At 45.1% G+C, this 15,226-nt stretch overlaps 1 protein-coding gene across 3 annotated transcripts in view; it reads left to right on the plus strand.

Annotated features, from left to right (window-relative positions):
* Positions 1-358: 358 nt before the first annotated feature.
* Positions 359-15,226, plus strand: part of PCDH10 (protocadherin 10) — a 33,421-nt gene continuing 18,553 nt past the window's right edge. For all 3 annotated transcript variants that reach the window (XM_027893919.1, XM_027893920.1, XM_027893921.1), the window contains exons 1-4: positions 359-3,290; positions 4,819-4,877; positions 5,435-5,541; positions 14,436-14,741. In XM_027893919.1, coding sequence (XP_027749720.1) covers positions 693-3,290; positions 4,819-4,877; positions 5,435-5,541; positions 14,436-14,741 — 3,070 coding nt within the window. In that variant the 5' untranslated portion in view covers positions 359-692. The remainder of the gene's footprint in view (positions 3,291-4,818; positions 4,878-5,434; positions 5,542-14,435; positions 14,742-15,226) is intronic.

A 15,226-nucleotide genomic window follows, 5' to 3' on the forward strand; every position in this document is an offset into this window, starting at 1 on the left:
TTTTTTTTTTTTTTTTTTGATATGAAATCTTTTTGCGGTTAATTTTTTCTTTTTTCAATTTCGCGGTTTTCTACCTTTTTCTTCCATCTAAAGAGGGTATGTCCACCGGCTGTTCCAGCAGCATCTACCCCTCCAGTTCCCACCAGGAAGACAAACCGAGGACAATCTTGAAATATAAAAATTTCCTCCTTGGGATTTGCTGCTGCTGCTGCTGCCTTCGCCGCCACTGCTGCTGCCGCGGTGCAGTGCCAAGACTCTCGGAATAAATAAAAGCGGGCTACTGTGTATCTCTAGCTACAGCAAGCTAATAGCTATTATTAGTTGGTCATTTATTTCGAAGATCACAGATGAAGTGGGGATGCCTGTCTTCTTCATTTGATCAGCGTGTGAAATAATAATACCCGTAACAAAAAGGAGGGAGATGGGGGAGAGAAAAATCCTAACATGAATCAGAAGAAATAGTATCTAGCACACCCCCTCCCCCCAGATCAACCTCCCCCCCCTCCCATTTTCTTTCCCCCTCCCCCGATCCCGCTCTCTCCACACGCTTGCAGGCGCGGACACACACACACAGACGAGCATACACACACACTGTAGTGTGTATTTTCGGAGGAGGAGGAGGTGGTGGTGGCTTTTGGAAGAGGAGGAAGAGGTGGTGTCGGGGAGGGGGGTATCTCTTTCCCCGTTTGGAGATGATTGTGCTATTCCTCTTTGCCTTGCTCTGGATGGTGGAGGGGGCCCTTTGCCAACTCCATTACACGGTGCAGGAAGAGCAGGAGCATGGCACGTTCGTGGGGAATATCGCCGAGGACCTGGGCTTGGACATTACAAAACTTTCGGCTCGGCGCTTCCAGACGGCGCCCAACTCCCGCAGCCCTTACCTGGAGCTCAACCTGGAAACCGGGGTGCTCTACGTGAACGAGAAGATCGACCGGGAGCAGATCTGTAAGCAGAGCCCCTCCTGCCTGCTGCACCTGGAGGTCTTCCTGGAGAACCCCCTCGAGCTGTTCCGGGTGGAGATCGAGGTGCTGGACATCAACGACAACCCGCCCTCCTTCCCGGAGCCTGACCTCACCGTGGAGATCTCGGAGAGCGCCACACCGGGCACCCGCTTCCCGCTGGAGAGCGCCTTCGACCCCGACGTGGGCACCAACTCCCTGCGCACCTACGAGATCACCCCCAACAGCTACTTCTCCCTCGACGTGCAGACGCAGGGGGACGGCAACCGCTTCGCCGAGCTGGTGCTGGACCAGCCGCTGGACCGGGAGCAGCAGGCGGTGCACCGCTACGTGCTGACGGCGGTGGACGGCGGGCAGCCCCAGCAGCGCACCGGCACCGCCCTGCTCACCGTCAGGGTGCTGGACTCCAACGACAACGTCCCCGCCTTCGAGCAGCCCGTCTACACCGTGTCGCTGCCGGAGAACTCCCCGCCGGGCACCCTGGTGCTGCAGCTCAACGCCACGGACCCCGACGAGGGCCAGAACGGCGAGGTCATCTACTCCTTCAGCAGCCACATCTCGGCCCGCGCCCGGGAGCTCTTCGGCATCGCGCCGCGCACCGGGCGGCTGGAGGTGAGCGGTGAGCTGGACTACGAGGAGAGCAACGTGTACCAGGTGTACGTGCAAGCCAAGGACCTGGGGCCCAACGCCGTGCCGGCCCACTGCAAGGTGCTGGTGCGGGTGCTGGACGCCAACGACAACGCGCCCGAGATCAGCTTCTCCACCGTCAAGGAGGCGGTGAGCGAGGCGGCGGCGCCGGGCACCGTGGTGGCCCTCTTCAGCGTCTCGGACCGCGACTCAGAGGAGAACGGGCAGGTACAGTGCGAGCTGCTGCAGGGCGACGCGCCCTTCCGCCTCAAGAGCTCCTTCAAGAACTACTACACCATCGTCACCGAGGGGCCGCTGGACCGCGAGCAGCCGGGCGGCGACGCCTACACTCTCACGGTGGTGGCCCGGGACCGCGGCGAGCCGCCGCTCAGCACCAGCAAGTCCATCCAGGTGCGGGTGAGCGACGTGAACGACAACGCGCCGCGCTTCAGCCAGCCCGTGTACCAGGTGTACGTGAGCGAGAACAACGTGCCCGGCGCCTACATCTACGCCGTCAGCGCCACCGACCGCGACCAGGGCGCCAACGCCAGGCTCGCCTATTCCATCCTGGAGAGCCAGATCCAGGGCATGTCCGTCTTCACCTACGTCTCCATCAACTCCGAGAACGGCTTCCTCTACGCGCTCCGCTCCTTCGACTACGAGCAGCTCAAGGAGTTCAGCTTCCAGGTGGAGGCCCGCGACGCCGGCGAGGAGCCGCAGCCGCTGGCCGGCAACGCCACCGTCCACATCATCGTGGTGGACCAGAACGACAACGCCCCCGCCATCGTCAGCCCCCTGCCCGGCCGCAATGGCACCCCGGCGCGGGAGGCGCTGCCCCGCGGCGCCGAGCCGGGATACCTGGTGAGCCGGGTGGCGGCGGTGGACGCCGACGACGGGGAGAACGCCCGCCTCACCTACAGCATCGCGCGGGGCAACGAGGCCGGGCTGTTCCGCATGGACTGGCGCTCGGGGGAGCTGCGGACGGCCCGCAGGGTTCCGGCCAAGCGCGACCCTCAGCGCCCCTACGAGCTGGTCATCGAGGTGCGCGACCACGGGCAGCCGCCGCTCTCCTCCACCGCCGCCGTCCAGGTGGTGCTGGTGGACGGGGCGGGCGAGCGGCCCGGCGGCGGAGGCGGCCCGGGCGCGGGTACGGGCGCGGGGGGCGGCGGAGGCGGCTCTGGAGAGCATCGCCCCAGCCGCTCCGGGGGGGATACCTCGCTTGACCTCACCCTCATCCTCATCATCGCCCTGGGCTCCGTCTCCTTCATCTTCCTGCTGGCCATGATCGTCCTGGCCGTGCGCTGCCAGAAGGAGAAGAAGCTCAATATCTACACCTGCCTGGCCAGCGACTGCTGCCTGGGCTGCTGCTGCTGCTGCCCTTGCTGCAGCCGGCAGGCGCGGGCCCGCAAGAAGAAGCTCAGCAAGTCGGACATCATGCTGGTGCAGAGCTCCAACGTGCCCAGCAACCCGGCGCAGGTGCCGGTGGAGGAGTCGGGCAGCTTCGGTTCCCACCACCACAATCAGAACTACTGCTACCAGGTCTGCCTCACCCCCGAGTCCGCCAAGACCGACTTGATGTTCCTCAAGCCCTGCAGCCCCTCTCGCAGCACCGACGCCGAGCACAACCCCTGCGGGGCCATCGTCACAGGCTACGCCGACCAGCAGCCCGACATCATCTCCAACGGCAGCATCTTGTCTAGCGAGGTAAGGACGGCACCCCCCGCCACCCCACACCCCTCCCGCCAGGCTTCATTCTCTAGCCATCCCCAAGCATCCTTCCCCAAGCCCCGGGCCCCTTTCCTGAAGCTCCCGCTCCTCCTCCCCTGGCGGGAAAGACGTTTTGCATCTTCCTCCTTTCCCCTTTAATCCATCCGTCTGCCTTCTCTCCCCTCTTGGCCCTCTCCTATTCGGGAGGCTTTAGCCCTTCGGTCTCAGAGGGGAGGAGAGGGTAGATCCCCTCCCCGCCGGCTCCCTCCCACCCGGGCTCAGCAGCTGCTGCAGCCAAGCGTGTCCCTCTGTTACCCCCCCGCCCCCCTCCCGCCCCCATCCCGGTGCCTCTGAAGGAATCTGGCCCCGGCCGGGGCACGGAGATTCCCCTGAGCCAGCGTTAGCTGTGAGCAGATCGCCTGTGGGTTGAGGGGGGTGGGGATTACGGCTCTTCGCAGAGTCTCTGCAGCTGACAGGACTGGAGTGAGGTGGGGTGTAATCACAGCATGTTCTGAAGCAACGATTAAACCCATGTCTTTTTTCCTTCCTTGAAATCCTCGCATGTGCAAGTAAGGCTTTGGGGGAAACCCCCTCTGGGACTGTGACAATCTCTACAGTTAGCAGGAGCTTTAATTAATTTGTGAATTAGGGTTTATTAATTGACTTTTCTTTACTCTATCTGCACAGCTCTTTGTAACACCAAAGATGAACTTGCAAAGGAAAGCAGCAAGAGCTTCAGTAAAATTACATGCTGAGACCTAACGTCTCCTCCTGTTAAACATGTTTGTTAAGCCTGTGTTGTGTTACCTGGTGTGTAGAGAATTTCTATCAGAGCATATATTCCTCCATATTACTCTTTCATTAATCATTTTGTACTGGGTTAGCTTATACTTTCTCTCAATACCTCTCTGCTTATGCACTAGTGAAAACATCACATTCTCTCTTAACTGAAACTTGAGTGCTGTCCAGTCTGGAAAAGGTGGTTTGAATGGTATGTTCTAAACAGTTATGTTTTACAGTAAAATTTATAACACTGGATTGTAAGATTGACCTTGCCTAGAAATGCCTATAAAATTCTGTCTTCTGTTACCTTTCTGATGACTTGAGAGTATCTCAATGTATTTTTTTCCTTAGGGTACAATAACAGTACTGTCTCTCACTATTTTTATACACTGAAATTAAAAACAGGCTGAGAACTAGATTACAATAAATTTTTTTTCTTAGACTAAGTAGTCCACAAGTCTAGAAATATTTATGCTAATTTTTTGTGGGAGTCCTTGTGATGCTAAACAGTGTGCACTGTGAGAAAACGTCAGAATCTCATCCCAAAAAACCCCAGAAAAATCACTCGTGCCTTCCCAACTGTATGACTAAGAGCTGGGATTTTTCCCCTTCTATCCTAGGAACAGATTGTGTAGGCCTACTTGCAGCTAAGCATTACCATTTATAGTGAATAAGCTCTCTTGGTTGGTTACAGAAATATCAAGAGTTAAAAATCTTTCCCAATATTTTCTTTTTTTCCTAGACGAAACATCAGCGTGCTGAGCTCAGTTATCTAGTTGACAGACCCCGACGAGTAAACAGGTAGGAGCTCCTTAGCCTTGGTTTCCTCACACATGCTTTAGCAAGTCTGAATGGGGTGCAGAAATGTGTTTACTGCAGATGTAACAGAGAAGTAAAGCAGTGGGAAGTCTAATGTCTCTAGACATATTAAATAAGACAGTCAGCTAAATGAGTTTGAATCACAGCTTTTCTGAACTGGATTCAAAACCGACTGAAAAGAGAACAAAATCTCGGTTTGTATTAGTCTAAAACATGCTTCAAATACTCATGAATATGCTTCTGTAGGGTCTCTCTGAGTTAAAACTCAGCTGTCCAGCTTAAGTAAATGCTACCAAATTATTTACACCGACTACATGAAACCCAGGCAGAGCAGTAGGCCTTGCTGTCTCTTCCAGCCAGACTCCCAAGGTCTGGAAATTCCTGGTTTGGTTTATGGTGGGCAGAGCACCTCTGCAGAAGCCGTGCAGCAGGCAGGAGTGGGGGGATGCAGCACCGGGTTTGGCCATGTGATGGCGGAAGAATGTTTTATGAGTTCCTCTTTCATGTTTATTCTAATGTAAAGATGTTTCTGTGTCTAGTTCTGCATTCCAGGAAGCAGACATAGTAAGCTCTAAGGACAGTGGGCATGGAGACAGTGAGCAAGGAGACAGTGATCATGATGCCACTAATCGAGGTCAATCCTCTGGTAAGTCTGATAAGAGAATGGAAATAGTAGATCTTTAAGCAGAGAGACTAGAAGGAACAGTTACTTATAGGAATATAATACTAGAGAGGCATAAATAAGGTGATCATATTGTGTGGGAGGCTGGGTCTAAATCAGCTTGCTGCTGCAGTTACGTGGACAAGGAGGCAGTTTTGAACCTCTTTCGTTCACGGGGCAGAGTTTATTCCATTCATTTGATTGTGGGTGGGGGTTGGTACGTTATAGTGCATCCCTCGCTGTAGCAAAACTTCCTGCACATTAAAACAGAGTTGTTGGTACATTTCATAGTACATTTTTTTCCTGTGGCAGATTTGCAGAATTTCAGAGCATTAAACAATTTTGTTTAGTAGGCACTTCAGCTGGCACGGCAGTGGGAAGTGAAGGGGGAGTTCCCAAGGGAAAGAAAGAACCCAGTGATTGAATGACAGCCAGACAGTGAGGGTTTTTTTGCTGGGGATCAGTGGAGACACACTGGGTGCTCTGAATATGTAATACCTTAGCATTTTTGGAGGATGGTTTTTTAATTCAAATAGAGGCACCATATAGTGCAAGTGATCTCCATGTTAATAAGGCCAAGGTATTACTAAATACGTTTCTTCCATCCTGACAGGAAAGAAAGGCTTTAAAAGACTATGATGTGAATCGTCTAGAAAATATGTACATTGCAGTGTTATTCCCATGTACAGGGCTTGCTGTCTTTGCTCTCATACTGTCAGTTTGCTTCTGAAAGGGACATTTGTTCAGAGCCTGTGCATTAGAATTCACGCTCACCCTCACACTGCATTTTAGCCACAAATGCTGTGCTCTCTTCCCCACCACAGCCTCCACAGGTCTGGTACATCTTGGTTCAATACAGTGATTTCTTTCCCCTTATTTCCTCTGTGCTCTGTCATGTATAAGGATTTGCTACCAGTGTGTCATACAAAATACTGCCAGTTGTCCTTTTTTTTTGTTTTTCCTGACCCCCATCTTATAAGAGACCAGGGCAGAGGACCCAGTACTGTCACAGCAGCGCTGCCTCACCCGCCTGCTCTGTTAACATCCCCCATTTCCTTGCTGCTGTAGTCACTGTGCCCTTAACGATGGGAAACCCAGGCACCAGGGGAAGAGGAGGCTGCCACAGGGCCCCTTTCTATTGCTGCAAGTCATTAATATGCAGACCTAATGAGACTTGAGAAGAGCCAAGAGTCTCCGGAGCTCCCTGCTTCTTGCAGGGCTTCATGCTAAGTGAACAGAGTGTCTATTTTGTGTCTGGGAACCTGACAACAAACCAGGTCTTGCCAGAAGTTTACATCTGAACACAGAGCTTCTTTCATTTTTGGCCTATATATGGCGTATGATTTATTGTTGTTTGAAAAAGCCATGTATTTAGCCTCCCCCCCCTCTTTCTTTTGCACTGTTTCTGATGCAGCAATCACTGCTATCAAGTTATAAAAAGCTCCCTCTCCTCCTGCCCTCCCTGCATTCCTGGTTTTTTTTCTCTTTTACGCATTTTACTGCAGCAGTCATCTCCATGAACATTTCAATCAGCTTAGTCCCTCAACATAATGAACCATAATAACCAAACAGGAGAGAAGAGAATAAACATCTGCAGAAGGGGATGGATTTGACTGATGGTGGGAATATAATCACAGAGTTGCACATCAACTGAAAGCTATTTTGTTTTAGATGCATTCAGTGCTGTTATTGTTGTGCTTCTCCACTTCATTCTTTCTCTCCATTTTAGAAGTAGTCTGTCTCAGAGATGAACACTTGTCAAACTTGGCATTGGTCCTTAGCAGGGTAAATTCTTCATTTTTATTTTATCAAATGGGGGAAAATCTGTTCTATACTTTTAAATAATATTAAGTAATTTAAAAACCCAATGTGATTTATGAATTTCTGTGTCTCCAGTGGTGATGACATAGGAAATAATGAAAGCTGCAAATGAGCTTTGGTCTACTCAGAATCAACAGTTTGAACTGAAACCTCAGAATACACAGAACTTCCAATTTCCTATGTTGGTGCTGTGATTTGAGAATAATTTGCATGCACCATTTTTTTAATCCTAGTTCCAAATAAATATTTAAATACAAATCTCTTTAGAAAGTACTTTAATCATCTACATACCTATTCTTTACTTTTCCTGTAAGTTTTGGGCTGAATTGTCCTGTCTTCATGCAAAGAATAACCCCTTGACTCAGAGATGGCAAGATGTTTTGATATAAAAAGCTCACTCTTCCTATTAGCTTTTGGTGATGAAATTTTATGGGCAAAAAAGGAGCATAAGTCTTGTTTGATCTTAAATGGCTAGAGGAAATACCAGAGGGAATGCCTTCTCAGTTTTTTGGTCGTTCTGATGCTCTGTAATAAATTCTTTCTAAATTACTGAAGGAAACCACACTGATGGATAACATGGGCAGGAGTTTGGGCTGGTTTTTTCAAGATGTTACCTGATATTGTGCAGCCTTATATTTGTTTTCCAAAGCATCTAAAAACATTTAGTAGGCAATTCACATTGAGAAACGAAACTCATATCGTACAAGTTTCAGTCAGCAGCATATGCTGCTGGCAAAACATCTCTTTACAGTTCTGTACATGACTTCTGTCAGCAGCAAACAGTCCTGTGGCACACAAGTAGCTATTCTGTAGTGAGTCCATTGCTCTCCAAGCTGGCTGTCAAAAGTTGTGGTCAGTTACTAATTGGGAAGGAAATCGTGCGGAATGAAAATCTGTCACCCTGTCATAGCTTTATCTTGCACAATTATGGTGAAGATTCTGAGCTACGCTGTTCTGCGTGTCGTAAAATACTTCATTGTATATTGAAATAACATTCTAGTTCACCTTTTCACAAAATATGTTTTCTTAATACTAATTTAATCATGTCTTTAAGCGTGCTGGAAAGTATGTAAGGGATTCATATTGTTCTCATTAAAGTACCACATGAATGCCTCATAATTATCCACATTCTTACCTACCTAACATTGTCAAAGTACTAAAGTACTGCCATCTGCTTTTGGCAGGGAATGGCAAGTAGTGGGAGGCTCAAGAGCCTAATATTTGTGGATTGAGTAGTTATTTCAAAGACTGGGATAGGAATCTGAGCTGTTTGGAAAGTGACTTTCCAAAGGTTAAGAAGTGCAGGAAGTTTGTGGCAAACAGAGGGGGAGGGGTCTCAAACTCCCAAGTGCATGTTCTAATGATTTGTGCTCCTCTTTGAAGACTGCTGAGACAAAACCTGCTACTTGTTATAGAACAAACACGACTAACACAACGCTGCTATCTATTATTAACACACTGTATTTCAGTCGTGTTCTGTAGGAGTAATTTCTAAGCATGAGGTTAGTTTATTTCCCATGGTTGATTGAATTCTTGGCCTCCCTCGTGAAATTGCCGGCTTGGGTGCCAATTAATACTCTGCATGTGCGTACGCTTAAATTGTATGATTAGACACCTGTCCTGCAAGATTTGGACTCATGCCATCAACTTATTTCATATGGTTGCTCACTAACTACTCAGCTTTCTCAAGCAGAGCTCTTCCGAGTATTATCCTTTTTTTCACTAAATTGGCACGATGTCTCAGATGCACTTCAGGAAAGAGTGTCCAAGACCTGAAGCCAAGTAGATATACTGACGTTCATGTACTATAAAATACGTCAGCTTTTTTTTTTGTTCATCTCCTCTGTGCAGTGCTGGACAGTTTGCACTGGTGACCAGCTGAGATCTAAGATCAGGGGAATTGGTGGGGGTCTGATACAAAGGCACGGGGTGAAACATTGCCTCACACCTTTTCAGTACAGATTAGGTAAATGCCAAGAGGGTTTGTATGCATTATTGCCAAAGAGCTATGATATTTCGGTGACTGTAAGGAGAAGAATCTGAGAAGTCAGAGGAAGAATTTTAGTGATAAAGGCAAAGAGAAAACCAGTATTCCTTCTGAGTCTATGCAGAGTGACTGCTAAATCCTGTTTTGAAGATCACTTGGGCAAAGAGTCTATCTCAGATAAAGTGAGAATGAACATGAAAATGGCTTAGAAAAGTGCCTTGACTCAAGCTTAGGGCTGTTCCTATTTCATTTTTTTTTCTTCTTCCTTGGTCTGCATGCTTAATAGTGTTCACATCTCAGTGGTCCAGATAGGGCTTTGAAGCTGAGATTTGGAAGAGCTGAATATTGAAGATATTTGAGTCTTTATTCATGTTCTCATGCAGATTAAGTCAGTTTTATCCAAGGCAGTGCACCAATTATTTAGCAAGAATGATAATAACTGTTTCATGAAGTCCAGTTCTTCAGTAGATAAAGTCTTCCTCAAAGGAGGTTGACATCATTATCCGTATTTACCGACACAAAACATGAATCCTAGGGAAATGAGTCACTTTCTCAGTGATAATCTAACCAAATGGATAGTTGTCCTGGTAATGGAGTTCTGAAAGGGAGACCTGGTTCCCTGCATCATACCTATCTCGCATACAACTAGCACAGAAGAAATGGGAAATGCCATTTAATTCCAAGTAAAAGGCAAAGTTCTGAAAAAATTACACATGTTGGGGAAAAAATCCCTTTTAGTAATGTTATTGCAAAAGTACTTTGTCAACATTCAGTTTGAATTTTTCATTTTTATTACATCATTTGCTCAGTAATACATAAGGATATGTTCACTCGTTGCTCTAAAGGCTTGGTGTATGGTTCTTCTCCTTAAATTAAATTAAGAAAGGAAACGTTATTTAAAATTGTGTTTAGGCCTACCTTTTGCTTTGACCAAAAGTGTCTTTCAAACCAATTAAAACTCATGCACATAGAAATTTTGACTTCCTCCTTTTGAAATATGAAAAGGAACCAGTGAATTTGCTTCCGAATTGCAGTGCTACCAAGAATGTGATTCAAAGCACCTGGGTTCAGGTAATTCAGATGCAGACATCAAACAATAAATAACTCCTTCCCTAGTTTTTAGCAGCTTTTGAGTGAGGGCCAGGGGTTTGTTTTCCTTCAAAATCTGCAAAGTGAAGGTTGTGTGAAAACTCATATTGGCCATTGGCCCATCAGGTAGTATAAGTTGGACGAATAGGAATGAACTAGTGGCCTGTGCCATCAGTTTTTATATGTATGCTGTATTTGGAATAGTGCAGTGCTTATAATTATCAGAACTTCAGTGCAGTATACTGTCTGTTTGTATCCACAAAGGGCATTTAAAATTCATATTTCAGAGTCACCTTTAAAATTTCAGTTTATCTGCAAGGTCCAACTTAGGATCACTAAGTGAAAAGTAGAAAGCATTGTTCTTTATGTGGATTTTCAATTATGATGGATAGTTTAGTTCAGAAGGATCACATACATATATATAACTAGCTTTATGAGGGCATTGAGATGGAAGTGTTACACTGCTGAACATTTCTTTTTGTTATAAATCAAGAACATGATTCTTGGCACATGAAGTAGTTCTCTTCTAAGTGTCTTACTTCATTTACCATGATATGTCCTTCCTTCTTGGAAAACTGCAAATTGCCTTTACCTGCCCCCAGCCCTGTGTTAAAGGTTTTTTCATTTAGAACCAGAGAATTCTGTACTTTGACCCACATGAAAAAGGTGGAGGAGGAATAGCCAGCATTCATACCACAGGCAGTGTAAATAGACATGGGTACCCAGGGATTTTGAAACTAGGCTTCTAATTTAAATTTCTTTTCTGTCAAAATACTAAACCCAAGGGCTTGGTTCTGTAGCCGTTCAGCTAAACTCTTAGGGAATGTTGTGACTGATTCAAGCTGGAGCAATTCCTAACCTTTGCCTCTCTGAACATTTTGTTCCCATCCTAAACAAGCATTTACATTCTAGCTGTGTGTTCCAGCAGTGTATATTAAAATTCACATGTATATAATCTTTTTGTCCTTTTAGAAGTTCTCATCTTCAAGGGGGAAAAAGTTTGCTGTGCAGGCTTACATTTTGTATCTCCTACATTCATTACTTTGTTTATTTAAAATCCTGATTTATAGTGGCTATAACATCTCTTTTATAATAAGCTGTTATATAATACTGTTCAGTGCACTGCAGTAGACAAGCAGTATTCAAAAGGGAACAAAAAATAATATTTGGATAGAGACATTTTGCAGTATAGCAGTTGATGTGAGAAGAAAATAGTAAAATGGAGGGTAATTTTCCAGGGGAAATAAAGATCCATGAAGGGAAGAAAAGGGTCTATATTTGAATATATATATTTAAAACAATATTATTGTAATCTCTCCCTCCCCATTGACTAAAGAATATTATATTTATCCTTAAGTTTTTCTTTCTCCTGCTGTCTTTCAGGAAAGGTTGAATGAATATGGTCACTGATACACTGTTAGCAAATGTAACTGTAATCATTTCCTATTAAATGTAGGGCTATCTGTTGTTTACATGTAACTTTGCTAGGAAGTCTGTAAATTGAAATAACCATTTTGTGTTTATTTTCCCTTAAATCTTTGGAATGGCAAAAAGTTAGATTCATAAAATGTGTCTTTCCTTGCATAAGAAATATTTTTCTTCAGACATTTCAGTACATAAGATACACAGACATGGTTTTATAGACATTGTTAGCTGCTAATTTCTTTCTGCATCTAAGTATTTCTTTTTCAGTCTTTGATAGCTTCTACCACTACAGAATTTATATTTAGACTATTTTTCTCCTTGACTGATGATCTTCATCTGATTCCTTAATCATATCTGCAGTTCACATTTGCATTCTTCAACAGTTCACTGATCAGTAATTTGTTTTCAGACTTCTGCATGCCAGTTATCAATGCAAGGTTCCAGTCGAAACTGGACCTGGCGTTGTATATTGCTTAATTTCAAATTAAAAAGTCATTATAAAGTGAGATTAATCTGAGATTAAAAGCTTTTTTTTTTAATTTTCTCATGTTTTATTTCTGTCTAAATGATTGCCTCCAGTACTTAAGCACTTGTTGATTGCTCATAACGATGCTTCCTTGCTGAAGACATTGTTTTTCGTAGTGTGAGGTACTACATAAATATTACTAATACAAGTTAAATTATAGTTCAAAACAGTGGTAGAATTCTTAATACTAATCCTCACATTGGAGATGGAGCTAATCCAGTTCTTCACAATGTAGGCTGGTGAATGAGCTACATTACATGAATCTTATTACAAGTGTTCAAAGTTTTTTCCTATTTCTGTTACAAGTAGTGTCATTTTTTGTAATTCTAATGCAATGTTTATAACAGATTTAGTTCAGTTTTGACATGCACCTAAGACAGTTCTCCTTAAAAATACAAGAAAAGGATGTTTCTTGACTGTTCTGCTTTCCTGTAAGATGTTGAACTTGTATTGGTTTAACTCGAACAGCAGCTAAGCATCTCAGAGCTGCTTGCTCAGTCCCCTCACCCCAGTGGGGTGGGAAGGAGAATCAGAAAAAAATAAAACTTGCAGGCTGAGACAAGAACAGTTCAATAGTTTAAATAAAGTAAATGTGATAACAATAGTAACAAAAAAGAGAAAGAGAGAGGAATGAAACGGAAGACAGAGGAGTGATGCACACTACAGTCACTCGCCACCCACTGCCCGATGCTCAGCCCCAAGCAGCCATCGGCCCCTCCCTGACAACTCCCCCAGTTTATATACTGGGCATGATGCTCTGTGGTATGGAACAGCCCTTTGGCCAGCTTGGGTGAGTTTTCCTGGCCATGCTCCAGCTTCTTGTGCATTTCCTCCCTGGCAGAACATGGGAAATGTCCCTGAGTTAGATTAAACACTGAGCAACAACTGAAACATCAATGTGTTATCAGCATCATTCTCATATTAAATCCAAAACACAACACTGTAACAGCTTTTAAGAAGAAAATAGCTCTGTCCCAGCCGAGAGCAGGACAAACCAACTTGAGATTTATTTATTTTACTCTGTGCCTATGATTTCATACACCATTCCTCTCAAAACAAGTATAATCCAACAGTTTAGTAACTGTTAGCCAGGAAACGTTCCTTTGGAGTGAGTGCCGACCTGAAAGGAGTCAACAGAAGCATAGCTTGTCATTTGAAATCTTAGTAGCATTAAAGGATTTGTAAGCAAACAGTTCAGTGTTGGCACAGACAAGTGTTTGTTTATAGAGGGGAAGTACTAACAATCTTTTCGATAGTATCCACAGCCACCTCATACAGGACTGCGGGTACCTTTGTACTGCTGATTGCAGTATTTTATTATAGGATCCTCTCCCATTTCTTGGATGACTTGATGATAGTAAGGACTGCTGCAGTAGCAATGAAAACTATCTCTGAAAGAGTGATGTAACAATTGATTAAAGAAGCTATCCTGATCACTTGAAAGCTGGATTCTTGCTTTGTAACATTTGTTTTTAATAACAGTGGGCTCTACCTGTACACCAGCATGTGCACAGATATTTCCTTTATAGGACTCATTGATGGTTCATTTTCTTAAATGAAATCTGAGATTCCTCAAGCCGCACACTTAATTTCTTTGGTCAGAGATAGATTTGCAGAGATACTGTTGGAGAAGCAATTCCTTTGTGTTCTTAAACAAGTATTTTCAACTGTTGAACCACAGACACCCACCTACAGGTGGAATTGAATCTTGTGTGAATGGGTTCTAAACAGTGAGTCTGCAAGGGATTTTATGGATAGAACCACTAATGCTCTTCTTCTTGTGGTATTTTTGTGCATGTGTGAAATTCTGGCATTAAGTTACACTAGTTAAAGGATGCCTTTTGACTTCTGAAGACCAGACAGTTAGCTATTTTTTGTAGTTGTCGTTGAGGAGATGAAACCAGTGGAAGAAATTCTTACACCATTTCCCTTTCCGCTTCTGTTTCCTTGGCATAATCTTTCGTATCTGTCAGCAGCTGTTCACGATGCTGAAACTTATATCTGTAGTTTCTTTTTCTTTCATGCTTGCAGGCATGGATCTCTTCTCCAATTGCACGGAGGAATGTAAAGCACTGGGCCACTCAGATCGGTGCTGGATGCCTTCCTTTGTCCCATCCGATGGACGCCAAGCTGCAGATTACCGCAGCAATCTGCACGTACCTGGCATGGACTCCGTTCCAGACACTGAAGTGTTTGAAACACCAGAAGCCCAGCCGGGGGCAGAAAGGTCCTTCTCCACCTTCGGCAAAGAGAAGGCCCTTCACAACAGTCTGGAGAGGAAGGAGTTGGATGGACTGCTGTCTAATACACGAGCGCCTTACAAACCACCATATTTGAGTAAGTACCATTCAAAAAGCTGTATGAAAGTGTTCCCTTTGCGGGAATAAAGACTAGCTCTTTCTGCTATTCATGGTAGGAATAATACAGGCACCATTTTAGGAGCAGCGGGGAAAAATGGCTTCTCTTGGATTCAGGCACCGCTGAAGAAGGCATTGTTCAGTGCTTTTCAAAAAAAAAAAGAGAAAACCTTGATTGTTTTTAGTATGACGTGATTTTCAACAGCAAATGTATGAGCTGATATTAGTGAGAGAGTTGCTCAGTTGGTTTATTTTCAAAGTTTTCTTGGATAGATGGTTTAAACATTGGCATTGCCAGGCTAACATTTTCTTAAGACTAAAATTAAATCGAGATGGCTTTCCTGGGAGCTTCTTTTTATGATTGAGAAGTATCTTGTGAATAAACGGTATGTGTATTATTTTGAAGTAGCTATTGACATAGTTTAAGGGTTTAGAAGGAAGAAGATAAAAACTTTTGCCCTAAGT

Source organism: Empidonax traillii, unplaced genomic scaffold (assembly GCF_003031625.1).
Source record: "Empidonax traillii isolate 1590-97213 ecotype Southwest subspecies unplaced genomic scaffold, ASM303162v1 scaffold411:size1093445, whole genome shotgun sequence".
NCBI lineage: Eukaryota > Metazoa > Chordata > Aves > Passeriformes > Tyrannidae > Empidonax > Empidonax traillii.